The sequence below is a fragment of the Engystomops pustulosus genome, chromosome 1 (genome assembly GCF_040894005.1).
Source record: "Engystomops pustulosus chromosome 1, aEngPut4.maternal, whole genome shotgun sequence".
NCBI classification, from domain to species: Eukaryota; Metazoa; Chordata; class Amphibia; order Anura; family Leptodactylidae; genus Engystomops; species Engystomops pustulosus.
This window is the reverse complement of record NC_092411.1, coordinates 154,812,465-154,827,552: the sequence shown is the minus strand read 5'-3', so window position 1 is coordinate 154,827,552 and position 15,088 is coordinate 154,812,465. Positions and strand designations below refer to the sequence as shown.

General features: G+C 40.6%; 1 protein-coding gene across 1 annotated transcript in view; it reads right to left on the bottom strand.

Moving 5' to 3' along the window:
• Window positions 1-15,088, bottom strand: part of PLK5 (polo like kinase 5 (inactive)) — a 31,588-nt gene that overhangs the window by 3,006 nt on the left and 13,494 nt on the right. The window contains exons 7-14 of the mRNA XM_072112176.1: window positions 11,307-11,505; window positions 11,054-11,192; window positions 10,478-10,557; window positions 7,923-8,019; window positions 6,016-6,096; window positions 5,598-5,757; window positions 5,384-5,513; window positions 329-439 (exon numbers count right to left, since the gene is read on the bottom strand). Of these exons, the coding sequence (XP_071968277.1) occupies window positions 329-439; window positions 5,384-5,513; window positions 5,598-5,757; window positions 6,016-6,096; window positions 7,923-8,019; window positions 10,478-10,557; window positions 11,054-11,192; window positions 11,307-11,505 (997 nt within the window). The remainder of the gene's footprint in view (window positions 1-328; window positions 440-5,383; window positions 5,514-5,597; window positions 5,758-6,015; window positions 6,097-7,922; window positions 8,020-10,477; window positions 10,558-11,053; window positions 11,193-11,306; window positions 11,506-15,088) is intronic.

Sequence of the window (15,088 nt, the reverse complement as noted above, 5' to 3'; positions counted from 1 at the left end):
AGTGTGTGGCTGGCTAGAAGGAATAAAGCATTTAAAAAAAAAAAAAATACATTAAAAAGAAAATCCCAAATTCCCATGTTGGAAACTACAAATGTCTGCAGCTGTATTTGTAAATCCTGTGAACATTTCTGTGTTATATGTTATGTCTATTGCATATGATAACTATGATTTAATCAGGCTTGATGAAGGTGGTTCACACCGAAACGTCACAACTGTTTCAATAAACTTCACCCTTTGGAATTTTGGAGTGCTGCCTACACTTTTTCAACTTTATGATTTAATCAGGTTATAACAAACTCATGGAATTTTATTAATTAAGCATAATTACCTGTAATGTCCCATTGCTGAACAACATTAACAAAGCCTGGTCTGTCTTTAAAAAGTACAGGAGGCACAAGGTTCTGACAGAGCGGCTGGGTGCTGCTCGGAGATCTCCACCCTGTAAATGGCAGCAAAGATTCCAGTTTAGAACAAACTATGTTAATAAAAACTAGATTCATTATTGCCCCAGTAAGTCACTAAAACTAATGGATAAGATCATGTATGCTCCTCTCATATGGGGCACTTGGAGACCCCATTTTCATGATCTTGGACCCCAGAAATACCACACATAGCCACACATATCCATCATGTGAATCGGTTTTATTTGTGTGAAAAAAAACTTCTATACAAATTCTAAAAGTTGGTAGTGCCTTAAATTGGAAATTGTCAGTAATTATATGACTTTTATCCTGTATATAGCAGCAAGTCTCCCAAAGTTGGGACCCATATCGGACATTTATGCCCCTGGAAAATGCCCTTTTAATGGGTTGGCCATTTTTTGCTTCATGTTCTTTTTTAATGTGTGAGGAAGACTGTTAGGTAATTTGCCAATATACATCTATTAAATGTTCTGCTCCCTAACTTTCCATGAACAATCTACCTCCCAGGACCTTATGATACTATTTATGAATAAGACCTTGCTGACAAATGTTTTTATACATTGTGTACCAAACATACTTTGAGAATGTTGTAGCTACACTCGTGCAGAAACATCTTTAATCCCTAAATCGAATGGTTTTGCTCAAAAAACAACTATAAAATTCATGGCTTTGGGAAAGCTGGATGAATTCTTGTAAACACTACAAAGGGCTTCCTGAACTGTCCAGACAGGACTAATCAAGCTGAGCTGAATGACTCCTATACAGCAGTTGGGGGATGGTTCAGCGATTTGATTACTTCTGCTTGTCAGAGACAACAGAGTGATTACAGTGTACTCTGAAGTAGTGCATAATTTGGGTAAGAGGAGAGTATCGGGGCAGCCACAGGAGCAGAGCCTCATTATCATAAATGTATAATAGTTTTTTCAGTGAAACTCCTCGGCTCAGGGATTGAACAAGATATGTTTCTGCATCAGTGTAGCTACAGCATTCTCAAGGTATAGAAAATAAGTTCTGACCGGAGCTCCCAATTCTCTTGCTTCCGTGTGTCCTTCTCTTCCAATATGTCACTCACAAAATAGAGCAGTTCACACTCCTCCAGCACAAATTCCTGAATCCTCCGATAAGAATATACAGCTATTCCGAACAACAATCCTGCGTTTTTCCTGTGACCTCCTCCGTACGCAACATATGTTGCGGTAGATCGCTGGAAGAAATTCACCCGCAGATAGCGTAGTACACTTTAACACTCAGGATTTATTTAGGTTAAAAACATACTCTCAAAAGAGCGATAAAAATGTGCATATAAAACTCCAATATGGGACGCCAGCTGCACGTTCTCGCCCTCATGCTCTATTTTGTGAGTGACCTATTGGAAGAGAAGGACACACGGAAGCAAGAGAATCAGGAGCTCCGTTCAGAACTTTTTTTCTATGTTTTACAATTTGGGTTTACTGGATTGACCCTTGACTGTTTGTAGCTCCATGAGAGAGGTGTGCAGCACATAGCTGTTATTACTGTATTCTCAAGGTATGTTTGGTTCACAATGCATGAAAACTTGGTAGATTTCCTTTAACGTTTCCTTTTATTTGCTCCCTACCTTCAAAAACTTGACTGTATTTCCTACTGTCACTATTAAATATTCAATGTCATGTACCGGGAATCTGGAAAAATGTTCCAAATGCAGTGCAATTGACCAAAAAATGCATTTGTGCCATTCTCTTGTGGGCTCTGTTTTTATGGCTTTTACTGTGTGATTCATATGAAACCTCCCCTTTTATTCTTTGTAGTCGGCACAATCATGGAGATCACAAATTTATATAGATTTTTATTATGTTTTAGTAGATTTAAAACAATCTTTTGCACAAAAAGTCTTTGTTTCGCCATATTCTGATACCGATATCCTTTTCATACTTTAGTGTATGGACCTGTGTAAGATGTGATTTTATTGTGTGACAATCTGGCATTTTCAGGTAGGACGATTAATTTTTTTAATCATTTTTTTAAATATACATATATAACGGAAAAACTCAGTATACCCGCTGACTAAATAGCTTATAGAATCTCTTTAACCCCTTCAAGACTTCCATATGGCTATAGACGTCAGAAAGGATGTTTATGAACGTGAATGACAGTGGCCAAATTCAAACTGTTATATCCCCTGAACCCTGGCACCTGGAAGTACAATTGTGGTGTCCTATTAAAAAGGGGAATCTCCCCTTTAATATGATATCTGTGTATGAATGCTTCACAGAACCAGAGATATCCACTCTTAATGTTGTAGTAAATAATTATGATTTTTGTATACAACTTTCAATTTCCGAGAGTAACCATTGTAACCTTAAGAGTGGATATCTCCGGTTTTGTGAAGCATCCATTTACAATCCAGTTATATTAAAGGGGAGATGTGCCCCCCTCCGGCAGAATGTAGAAGGAGCTGCAGGAAATAATTAACTTAGTTTGCAAAATTGTAGAAGTAGATGCACCCTCTGCATCTGTAAATGAGCGAGGGGAAAGGTTAGTCCAATGATGCTGTACATATTTATAACATATTTTGGGAATAAGGAGCAAAAAACACACACAAGGTGTCAATTCAGCTCACCCCTTCCTGTTGCTCCGTCTCTGATACTGTGCAGGTGCTCGTGGATCAGTGTGAAGGCTGGAACACGAAGACTTAGTGGAAAGATTTTCCCGGCACTTGCTCCACAGACTTGCAAGACATGCGTAGTAAAGATTCTCTTTTATTGAATACACAAAATAAAACTGAGAACACGTATCCAAAGAGTCCAATACACAGAGGTCTGTGTATTGGACTCTTTGGATATGTGTTCTCAGTTTTATTTCGTGTATTCAATAAAAGAGAATCTTTACTACCCATGTCTTGCAAGTCTGTGGAGCAAGTGCCGGGATAATCTTTCCACTATATTTTGGGAATAGTTTATTCAGTTTCACTACTTATTAAAAATGTTCACATTTGTAGTCAATTTTATAAGCTAATTTTATTTTTAAAAATATGTAATTAATAAAACTACCAAATCAAGCCTCAGTAAAAATTGTTTTGATATGTAAAGCTTTTCAAAATATATCGTCATTTAAAGAAACGCACAATAGAACTGAAAAAAATTGACCCGGACATTTGTGCATCAATGACTATCGGTCACAAAGGGGTTAATTTGCAAGAACTAGAATTGCCATTTTTCTGTATGGCTTTTTCAAACACATTTCTAGTGGAATTTTGTCACACAATTCTATCCAGACTTGCTCCAGTTTGAGGTTTATGGGTTTTTTGAGTGGGTTGTGATGGAACCGGGCCATTGCAGTAGTTTTGTTTTTGTAAATTTGCTGGTGTGCTAAAAATGATTGTATGATCCCACTGTGGTCAAACTTTACCTGTTTGATAAAATTGCCTCACATATGACTCTCGAATACTCCAGTATTCAAAGTAGTTTATGGTTAATTTGGTGAGTTGCAGGTCTGTTTTAAAACCAACCCAAAGCATCATCCCCTCTCCACCATTGTGCTTGTTTTTATAATTTTTTTGGGGTGATTTTTTGAGTTGGTAACATGGTGTGCTGCCTTGTTTTTATTAAAACAAGTCTTTCTACTGGCAACCTTTCCACCTAATCGATGCATACAAGATAGGGGAAAACTTCCTAATGGGTGTGGAGCCAACAGCTGTGACTGACCGCCATGATCATGAGTACAGGTATCTTGTTCTCACTAACGGGTGGATCAGCAGGTTGAGCATGCTCCTTGCCGCTCCATTCAGTTTTATGGGGTTGTCCAAATATAGCTGAGCACTTTCACTAGTGTTGCTTTTTATACCTGTTGAATTTAATTTAGTGTTTTTGCATCACTAAATCACTAAAGGGAACAATGCAGAGTACCGTCAGAGAATCAACTGAACCGAAAGTCATAAAAATAAAACTTGTAAGAAATGGCTTAAATGTTTTTTGAATCTTCCTATTACATGACACAGAACATGAATAGTTAAATAATACACGATTCCTTATTTGTGTATCATCAATAATGGCAGAAGTCAGGAAGATTATTGATCAAATGCTGATGGCCTTCGTGCACATGAATGTTTGCCGTTTGCGGCCGATCTGTCATTGGCGGATGAGCATTGCTCGGGTAGGAATAGGACCTGCTTTACCTTGTGGCCCAGGCATTTGGCTTATGTACAGGGCCATGGAATGCACGGCCATGGGCATGAGCCCAGAGTAAAAACTACTAGTGTAATATCCAGTATATAAAAGTAAATAAATAAAAAGAAAGTGGGCTGATCTTTTTTATATTTGCATATTTTATATGACTTTACAAGCATTTTAGCCCTGTAAAGGAGCTGTGATATCATACACGAGTGATGTGGCCACCAAAGGAGCAGTCACATGAAATACATACGGTATGTATACAGAGACTGGGAGGATTTTTTTTTAAATCTCTAGAACAACCCCATTCAAATTTTCTTTCATGTACTGGGAAAAGAACTTTATGAACAATGGATGATATTTATGAGTACTGTCATAAGCTGGTTTTCCCACTGAAGGCATATACAAGTGTCAGAATGCTTGGAGGGAGGGGAGAGTCTGCCCTCGGAGACTCCCAGTGATCAGAAAAACGAGGAAACCAAACTCCCCTGAACGCTTGCTGGGAATTATGTGCCAGGGTAGATGTGTGATCAGCGGTTTATTTAGACGGTATTTCATGCTTAGAGCTAGCCAAGATTTCCCAAATTTACCACAGTAGGTCATATTACATGATAAATTGGACCATCATAAACAAAGAAAATTCCTGACCCCATGTCTTGCAAGACATCAAAATTGCGTAAAAATTGTGGTACATGCCACTTGCACTGAATTTTGGAACACTTTTCTAAAAATGGAGTACCTTTTCTTTTTTTGTAAACGATGAAGCAAGTTTATTAAGAAATCCTTTATAAATTTAGTAAATGATTTTCTTACCTCCAAAATGTTTTCTTTCATGTACTGGGAAAAGAACTTTAGTATCCTCATTTTTACATCAAGCTTGCATGGAGGGCTCCATTCAGGGAATGTGATGTGCTCTTGGGAGCTTGTTGAGTAACAGACCTTTCTGAAACACAAGATGAAAACATGATGATGCACTGACGTTATTGTAATCTTTAATATAACATGCTATTACATCCCCATTACTTACTGCAGATATGGGGAGAGAATTGTGTGGGTGCCATCGCTCAGCAGGACTCCTGTACAGTTGTCAGATAGCTGGTAACCAAAGCCATATTTATTAGAATAATCCACCCATTTGGTCACCCACAGTATGGGACAAGTGACTTGATCTTGGGGATGTAATTCACCTAATGGATGAAAAAGATTAATTCTAGGCCAGGAACCACTAAAAGAGCATGCATGATGTGGTTTTATGTTACTAGAAAAGTTTCCTTGTAATGTCATAAAGACAATGCATGGCAGCATAGCATGTCTGCATTGCCACTTTTAATGATGAACTAAATGATTTTAGCAAGAAAACCTTATATTTCAGGAATCAATATAAATCAAGCACAGATTATTTGCGGAATTAAATATTTTTAAGTGCTTTATTTTTTTTTTACTACCAGCCACAATGTTCTGAAGACAGTCCTCTAATATTACTATGAGGTCTTCCACTACGTTCTCCACCGATCCCTCTTTATGTTCTGGAAGAAAATCAAAACACATACTGAGCTTGTGAGTAAATCCCAGCTCTAAATACCCATCAACTGCTACAGTCTATACATACACCCTTGTCAAATACATAATTCATTCTATCTGCAAAAAAGCTTCAGATTTGTTGGTGCAAACAAAGGCATGATATTAGGGTGCGCACACAGAGTATTATCTACAAATGGCACTTCAGTGCAGTATATCCACAGCATTGGTGAAAAGTCCTGTGCAAAAGTCCCGTGAAAATCTGCTGCTGCAGATCTGTGGATGGTGAACTCTGTTGGACCAGTCTGGCGTACAATCTTAGTGAATCGCCACACGCAGCATTATACACGGACAATGCGCTTTTACTGAACTCTAGTGACTTTGTAAGTTAATGTGCCCCAATGTACCTAACCGCAGGGTGACCAGGCAGGCGATCACATAACAAAAGATAGAGAACGTCCTTTTACTGCCCGTATACCGGCTGCTCAACTCCACACACGTTGATGTGCATTAATCCCAAGCGTATGTCCACCTGGAACTGAATCACTGCAGTATTAAGTTGCAGAAGATCAGAAGACTTTCTCGACCACTTCTGCTGCGGGAAGAATCACAGCAAATGTTTTTGTCTTAAATTCACAGCAGAAATTCTGCAGACTTTCCGCATTACAAAGGGTACTATTAAACTGGCTATACACAAGCTTAAAAAACTAATTGTGTGTGGGCAGATAGAAGTCAATTAGAAGGTTCATGAGGAATGAAAAAAGTGAAAAAAAAAAAAACAGTACAAAGGAGGATATTTATGAATACTGTCATAAGGGGTTTTCCCACTGGAGGCATTTATGCCCTATCCACAGGATAAGGGATAAGTGAAGGAATGCTGCGGGGTCTGACATAACGGAACGTAATTACCGTATTTTCCGGACTATAAGGCGCACTTAAAAGCCTTGGATTTCCTTGGAAATCCAAAGTGCGCCTTATAGTCCGGTGCGCCCTATATGAGGGCAGCGGACCCTACTTACATAGGTCCCCGCTACCGGAGACAGCAGATCTCCAGCGGGAACTGCAGACCACGCGGCACGAACAACTTCTGCCGCGTGGTCTGCAGTTCCCGCTGGAGATCTGCTGTCTCCTGTAGCGGGGACCTATGTAAGTATTCCATTCTCCACCTCCCCCTCACCTTCCCCGCTCACCTTCCCCGCGTTCCGCGTCTCTTCTCGGCGTCGCGTCCCGTCGGGTCTCCGCTCCGCCCCCGGACCTCCGCCACGCCCCGACCCTGCGCCTTATAGTCCGATGCGCCTTATATATGGAATTATTACATATATAAGGCGCATTGGACTGTTGCGCCTTATATTCCGGTGCGCCTAATGGCCCGGAAAATACGGTATGTGCATGTGTGATCAGTGGTTCATTCATGTGAAAGGAAGGTAGACAAGATGTCCCAAATTTAACACGGTAAGTCATGTTACATGATAAACTAAGAGCATCACAATTTCTGTGCCACATTTTCCAAAGCAAATTCCTGACATCTTGTCTTTCAGGACACCAATATTGGGTAAAAAAAAATAGGTATGTGGTGCAGGTGCACAGAATTCTGGGACTATTTGAAAAATAAACTTGCTCCAATGTTTCCAAAAAAACTCAACAAAAAAAGAATAAATCTAACAGATTTCTCGTATTGATTTTAGGATTATCATCCCAGGTTTTTTTTTTTTAAGAATAGGGTGGAGAATGTGGACATAGTAGAGTGAAGAGGGCACCCAGCTATGCATACTGAATGCCAAAGCATTATCCTATGAAATGTTAGGATCATCCGATTGGCAAAATTGAAGCTTACTCTGGGCAGTTGACCTGCTCCTGTGGATCATTCTTCCCTTCATCAAAATGTTCACAGATTCATTGCATGCTTTTACGGTTTCTGCTACTTTTTCATTCTATTCAAGAAGGAATTGATAGGTTACATATACTGAACATTATGTAGTCATTGAGGTATACAGGTACTTTACTCTTTGACCAAGTAAAACCGTTAAATGTATAAAATACAAAATATATTTTTGTGGTTTAATAATAATAATAATTCTTTATTTTATATAGCGCACACAGATTACGCAGCGCTGCACAAGCATGTCAAATCAGTCCATTATTCTTTAAAGCCTTCTAAAAGTTGGGGTTTTGATGTACAGGCACTCCCCAGGTTACATACAAGATAGGTTCTGTAGGTTTGTTCTTAAGCTGAATTTGTATGTACCGTATATACTCGAGTATAAGCCGAGTTTTTCAGCACAAAAAATGTGCTGAAAAACACTAACTCGGCTTATACTCGAGTCAAAAAGCTAAAAAAAAAAAAAGACTAAAAAAAAGAAATCTAAACTCACCTTTTCAGCGGCCGCGCGAGTCTTCTATGCGATCCCTCTGGCTGCGGCACCAGGGCAGAGTCACTGACTTCAGCCGCCGCCGCGATCGTATTGTGTGTGCCGGCAGCCGGCACACACTGTGATGTCAGCGCTGCGGCTGACGTCAGAGCTGCGCGCCGCACAGACCTGGCGCCGCAGCCAGAGGGATCGCATAGAAGACTCGCGCGGCCGCCGAAAAGGTGAGTTTAGATTTTTAATGACAGGCTACAAATTGGGGCAGGGGGTTAAAGGCTACAAATTGGGGCAGGGGGTTAAAGGCTACAAATTGGGGCAGGGGCTGACAGGCTACATATTGGGGCAGGGGCTGACAGGCTATATATTGGGGCAGGGGCTGGCAGACTATACTGGGACAGGGGCTGGCAGGCTATGTACTACTGGGGGCTGGCTGGCAGCTATATACTACAGGGGGCTGCTGTCTATATACTACTGGGGGCTTGGTGGCTATATACTTGGGGAGGGGAGGGGCTGTGACCAATGCATTTCCCTCCCTCGGCTTATACTCGAGTCAATAGGTTTTCCCAGTTTTTTGTGGTAAAATTAGGGGCCTCGGCTTATACTCGGGTCGGCTTATACTCGAGAATAGATACGGTAAGTCGGAACTGTATATTTTATCATTGTAATCCCAGACAGAATTTTTTTGGTCTCTGTGACAATTGAATTTTAAAAATGTTTTGGTTGTCATAAGAACCAGGATTAATAATAAAGCAGACACCTTTAATAACTGTTATAGCTGTTTATTGTAGCCTAGGTCTTAAAGGGGTCTGTTGAGGGGTGGATGGTGAACGGTTTGTGTGTTTGTACCTTTTCTTCTTTTTCTCCTCCTGCTGGCCAGCAAACCTTTGTCTCTGTCCACTATTGTTTCAACAGACAAACCAGTTCAGCAGTCACCACTCAGCATTACCTGATCTTACCTGTGTGTGTGCAAAACCTGAGCAGAGGGTGAGCTGGGGTTATATAGCTGCACACGGTTACTGCCAGGTGATGCTGAGCTGAAGCCATGTGGTTTATGTTTGCATTTCTTACTTTGGTTACTTTGTGTATATTGTAAACTCCCCATTATTTTTATATTGTGTATTACATTGTATTGTGGTGTTGTATATGTTAAGTAAGAAATATATTTTTGTGTGATGTTTGTGGTGCAACCCAGCGGTGTATCCCTTTAAGGCTCAAGGGAAATAGTTGGGTATTTAATGACACCTGTGTGTACATGGATTGTCTCTAGGTCAGAGTGTCTGATCTGACCACAGGGGAGCTGCTTGTTCCAAGGTAACTGCAATCTATCCCCTGAATTATCTGCATTTTTGTTCTGTACATTTTATTTTTGTGCAAATAAATGCAAGCCTTTTCTTTGGACCTGAAGCCTGAGTAAAGATTTATTTTTTTTAACGGCCAGAAGACACCACATCTCAACAGGGTCTTACCATTTCAATAAATAAATATCATGGTTTGTATAATGCCAAGTTATAAAATATTCCAATATACATTCTGTAACAATTCCTTAGGGTTTTTTAGATCTTTGCTTGCCCTAATTCTATAGGAAGCTTCTATGTTTACTTCCAGTGGATAGAAATCTGACCATGGTCGCAAAGGTGCACGGCTCGTTATAACACACAGCTCTGGTTACTCTCTATGATACTAATGAGCTGTGTGTGACCATGGTCAGATTTCTGTCCACTGGAAGTAAATATAGAAGCTTTCTATAAAATGACACCAAGCAGAGATCTAGAAAACCAATGCTGGATTGCACAGACAAACCACAGTGCCAAGGACAGGAGTATCATAGAGAGATATGAAACAAGAAGTCCCTTCTTTCCTGCAGAACAGCAGAGCTGAACTTTTTCATGATTACAGAAAAGGGACTACTTGTATCAAATATCACTATGATGCGCACAGCGCCAGGAGACCCCTGACACTGCGGGCCCCATAGCGCCTGCTATGGCTGCTACCACAGTAGTTATAATCCTGTCTGAAGTCATACCTCATACATGTTATCTGTGCTCAGTGACTCCAGGCTCTCTGTAGGCATGAACATTGAGCTCTTGTGCCCATCTGCAAAATCTGAAGAAAGTTTTACACATTTATTTTTTTGTAATAACATATTACACATACAGTACACATACAGATCATTTCCGCCCTGAGTAATAGTATTGATGGAAAAACATTTTTTTGCACATTCAATAAACTTATGGTAGGAATAAGACTTAAAACACACAACCGTGGTCAGTCTGTAAACAACAAAATGTGCACTGGCTGGATTTCATGGACCAAACACTGTAAACACTGAGAAGAAGAAACTCCTTGCATCATATATCACAATGATGCCTGGAGACCTGTCCTTGGTACAGTTTTTGGACAGCAATTGGTCTGTGATTTACAAACCATCTACAGTTTTGCGTTTTTAGCCAAACTAAAAGTTTGAAAAATGGAATTTCATGTTAAAGGAAACTATTCAAAACAACACTTAAACTTTGTCACCACAACATACAAAGGCTGTAAATGAGAATTTGTTTTGTGCCCTTCCAAAATACTAAAAGGTTTTCAAATGGCTCAATACCTGAGCAGAAGGACCTATGGAACACTCCTCTGTACAACACTTTGGCTGCCTTTCTGAAGAACCTGGTAAGGTGGAGGGAAAGGGAGAAAGTTGGAGCAGTGTGGCACGTGGCTGATGAAAGTTTCTCAGGTGTAAACCCCTGCGAATGAGAAAATAATAATAAAATAAAGGAGTCTCCTCTTCATACACACACACATATATATATATGTATAGTGTTATATACATTTATTGACTTCACAAGATTGTACCGTACCTGAATGAAGAATTCATTTTTGAGGATATCTTCTACACTTGGCCTTTTACTGGGACAGCTTGCAAGTAAAGAGATGATCAGTCTTCTGCCACTAAGTGACATGTAAGATGGCACTGGGAAGAAGCCTTCACGAATAAAGTAATACATCTCTTTCTGTGAACAAGCTCTGAAAGGTGAGTACCCACTTAGCATTGTGTACCTGAATATAAAAGAAATAAAAGTGGGACAATGTCACCATCAACAGAACTTTGTTGTTGTCATACCTATCAATGTGATCCATAAATCTGTTAAAAAAACATGTACCATAAATACCTATGTTCTCTCTTAGGCCAAAACAAACACACATTTGTTGTTTCTGGGCCGCAAACAACAAACTTGCAATCCCATGTTTGTGATCTTTCTGTCATCGGTGTGTGAGCAGTTAGCTATCGCACAAGTCCATGGGATCCACGGCTGTCTGCATGAGCCCAAAGAAGTAAATGGGGATGCGTGCTAACTGTAGAAACAACTAGAACTTGTCCAAAATAAACATTTAATTAAGTAAAAGATTCTTTTTCTTCATACTATGCCTTTTAGGAGTTCATAATGGCCAATAATGAATATGAAATTCGATGAAGGGGAAGCAAAATACATTTTTTCTGCATTGGAGTTTACAAGAACAGGATCTGTTATGACAGAACAGTGAAAATTTAAGAACAAATTTGGTTAATGAGCTCTGCATAAAAACTGTGTTTCATGGTGAGTAAAGAATCCCGGAAGCACTGGATATCATGGAAAAAGTCAGACTACGGAAATGACAGGAGAACAATTCAGCTCCGTATAAACAATAGGTGCCACAAATGACAGACCAATTGAAAAAGGATCGGATCACACTACCCAGGTAGTCATACACACCCTACAAAAAGGGGAGACACAAAAGCCAAAGTCTTCTCTCCTTCATCTTCTTAAAGAAATGCATCAACAAAAAATTCATCTTTTTTTGTTAATGTGAATTAATGTTTAATTATTTATGTTTAATCCACGCTTATTGACGGAAATGAGGAACAACAAGAACTGAATTCTCAAAGCGTGAAGGGTGGCCTCACAGGACCCCGGAAGTAAAATACATCCAACGTCATATAGCGGCGTAAAGACAGACTGCGAAGTCATGCTGAGGCAAAGATCTTATTTATAATACCAACAGGGGTCCGCCCACCCATTCCAAGTAACAGAACGAGACAAGTATACGATCAGCAAATCAGAAAGGGGTGGGGGTGTCGAGGGTTAAAGGAGGCTTCCATGTCACTCTTTGGGTGTACGCAATGAATGTGTCCATACAACCTAATAATTTTCAATGAGGGGGTCCTGAAAGGCTACGATTTCAAATAAAAAGCCATTGTCCTAGACAAAAAGCTCCTGAAAGGCAGGGGTTGGCTGGTATTCCTCCTAAGGGGTCCACGCCATGGCTGTTTTACTCGGGTCTGGCGAGTCATCGGCCACCAGCTCCTCCATTCTTCGTATATAAAGGAGCTCCTGTATCCACTCCACAGCAGTGGCTGGGTGATGGCTCTTCCAGTGTCACTGTCCTTGCTGCCGTGAGAAAGTGGCGAAGGAGGCCCTTTTTGATGGAGGAGATGGTGCCCGGCAACACGACTTGTGGGTTGAATTGTATGGTCTTACCAGACACCATGCTGTAGGTGTCAAATACCATCCGCCAGAAGATCTTTATCACCGAGCAGCTCCACCAGATGTGCATGATAGATCCCACCTCTGCACCGCACCTCCAGCCAAGTTCCAATACTCCAGGGTAGATCCTATGAAGGGTGATGGGGCACCTGTACCATCGTGATAAGATCTTATAATTCTCCTGTGCACTGCAGGCCAAGGGGAGGGAAAATAAGAAGGCCTTGTCCCATTCTGCTTCAGTAAGAGTAGTTGATCATTCCGTCTCCCATGCTGACGCCGGGAAGATTCAGTGAGCAATATAGCGTATAACTGAGACAGGTCTTGAGCCGGGAGAGATGAGGACCTCAAATGTGCGATCGCTGCCATTTAAAGGGGAATTGAGACCCCAGGAGGGATGCTTCGGTCTCGGGGAGGGAAATGTTTAGGGCTTCTAACTTGGTTAAGTTGACTTTGAAATTGCTAAGGAGGCCAAAGCGAGAAACTTTGGACGGGAGGGAGACCCGGGGCTGCAACACATACAGAAGCAGGTCATCAGCATAGATGGCGGCCTTGTATTGTTTAGATACAACTTGAAGACCGTGTACACTGAGGTTCCCGTGGAGGGCCACAGCTAGATGTTCAATAACAATAATATACAGAAGTGGGGAGGGGTGGCAGCCCTGGCGAGTTCCATTCCTAATCGGAAACGGTGTGGAGTAAACTCTGTTGGTTCTAACTTGGGCTGCCCAGAGGAATCCCCAGTGCACACGGTCGAATGCCTTTTCTGCGTCCACTGACAACAGGCAGAGCGGCTGTCTTGCAGTTTTGGCCTAGGAAATCAGCAGCAGGGTACTGTTTAGTTATTTAATAATTTAGATGGACATTTTTGTTGCTTTGCACCTTTAAAGAAATATAGTAGAAATGATAGAATAATTTTTAATATTTACCATTATTAGTCACCAGAGGGGACTTCAGCTGTGTACTATGTATACACACAGTCCATAAGAGAGTAGGAACCAATTTCTAATTTTGAAGTAATGAACAAGACTTGTAATGGGATCATGTAAGGGGATGAGCCAGATGGCCCATACACAGCTCTGTACTGACCAAATCATCACAGTACAATATTATTTTTATTATTATTTTCTCTATTTTCTAAATTTATTCTTCTGCTTGGAGAACATGATCAGGGCAGTCACCCCATGACATAAAGTTCTGTGCAAGTGTTGATACTCTCTTTAGTGGCCAGCAGTGATATAATTATTTTGGGATCACATTCCCTTGAACCCCTTAAAGAGCTTTCCCTAAAAAACAAGTGATAAGACCCCCACAGATCACGAGAACGGGGGTCCGATGTTACTGTGATCTTGTCTCATGATCAGATCACAGCTCCCATAGACCTCTATGGCTCCCGATCACAATGTAGCGTTGCACAGTATAGGATTTGTCCATATCTGTCCTTTGGCAGATATGTGGTGTTGCCACTCGTCTGTCTATGGAGGATAGAGGGGTGAAGAGAGTTACCCCTTCCCCTCTTCCCAGTCCTGTGCTCTCCCAGGCATCTGTTGTGGGTGAACACACAGCTGTGGGAATGAGCCCTTAGGGTATGTTTACACGGTGTAATGTGTCATGAATAGTAATCAACATAACATACCATATATTCTTTAACTCTTGGTGATGCCACTTTCTGTTTTTGTAACCTCCTTTTGTATTTTTCAGTTTAGAGAGATGTATGAGGGGCTATTCTCTGCATAACAATTTGAACTTCCTAGAGGAACTTTTTAATATTCTGTGGCTGCTTCTCAATGATAAGCATACAAAAGTATATGTGTTTTGGAAAAACGCCACATGGAAATCCACCCCCAAGGAGACTAAGTTAAAGGGGTTGTCCACTATAAGGAACTAACTGATATTGTTTGTGCAATGAAAAGTTATACAATTTTCCATTATACTTTATGTATCAATTTCTCAAAGTTTTCTAGATCTCTGCTTGCTGTCCTGCTATAGAAAGTTTCAATGTTACATCCCAGTGGATAGAAATCTGTCCATGGTCTTTTGATGTGGCACAGGTGCACAGCTCATTATAACACACGTCTCCGATGTGTTTTACATGTTACCATGTGTTTGGCAGCTTTAAA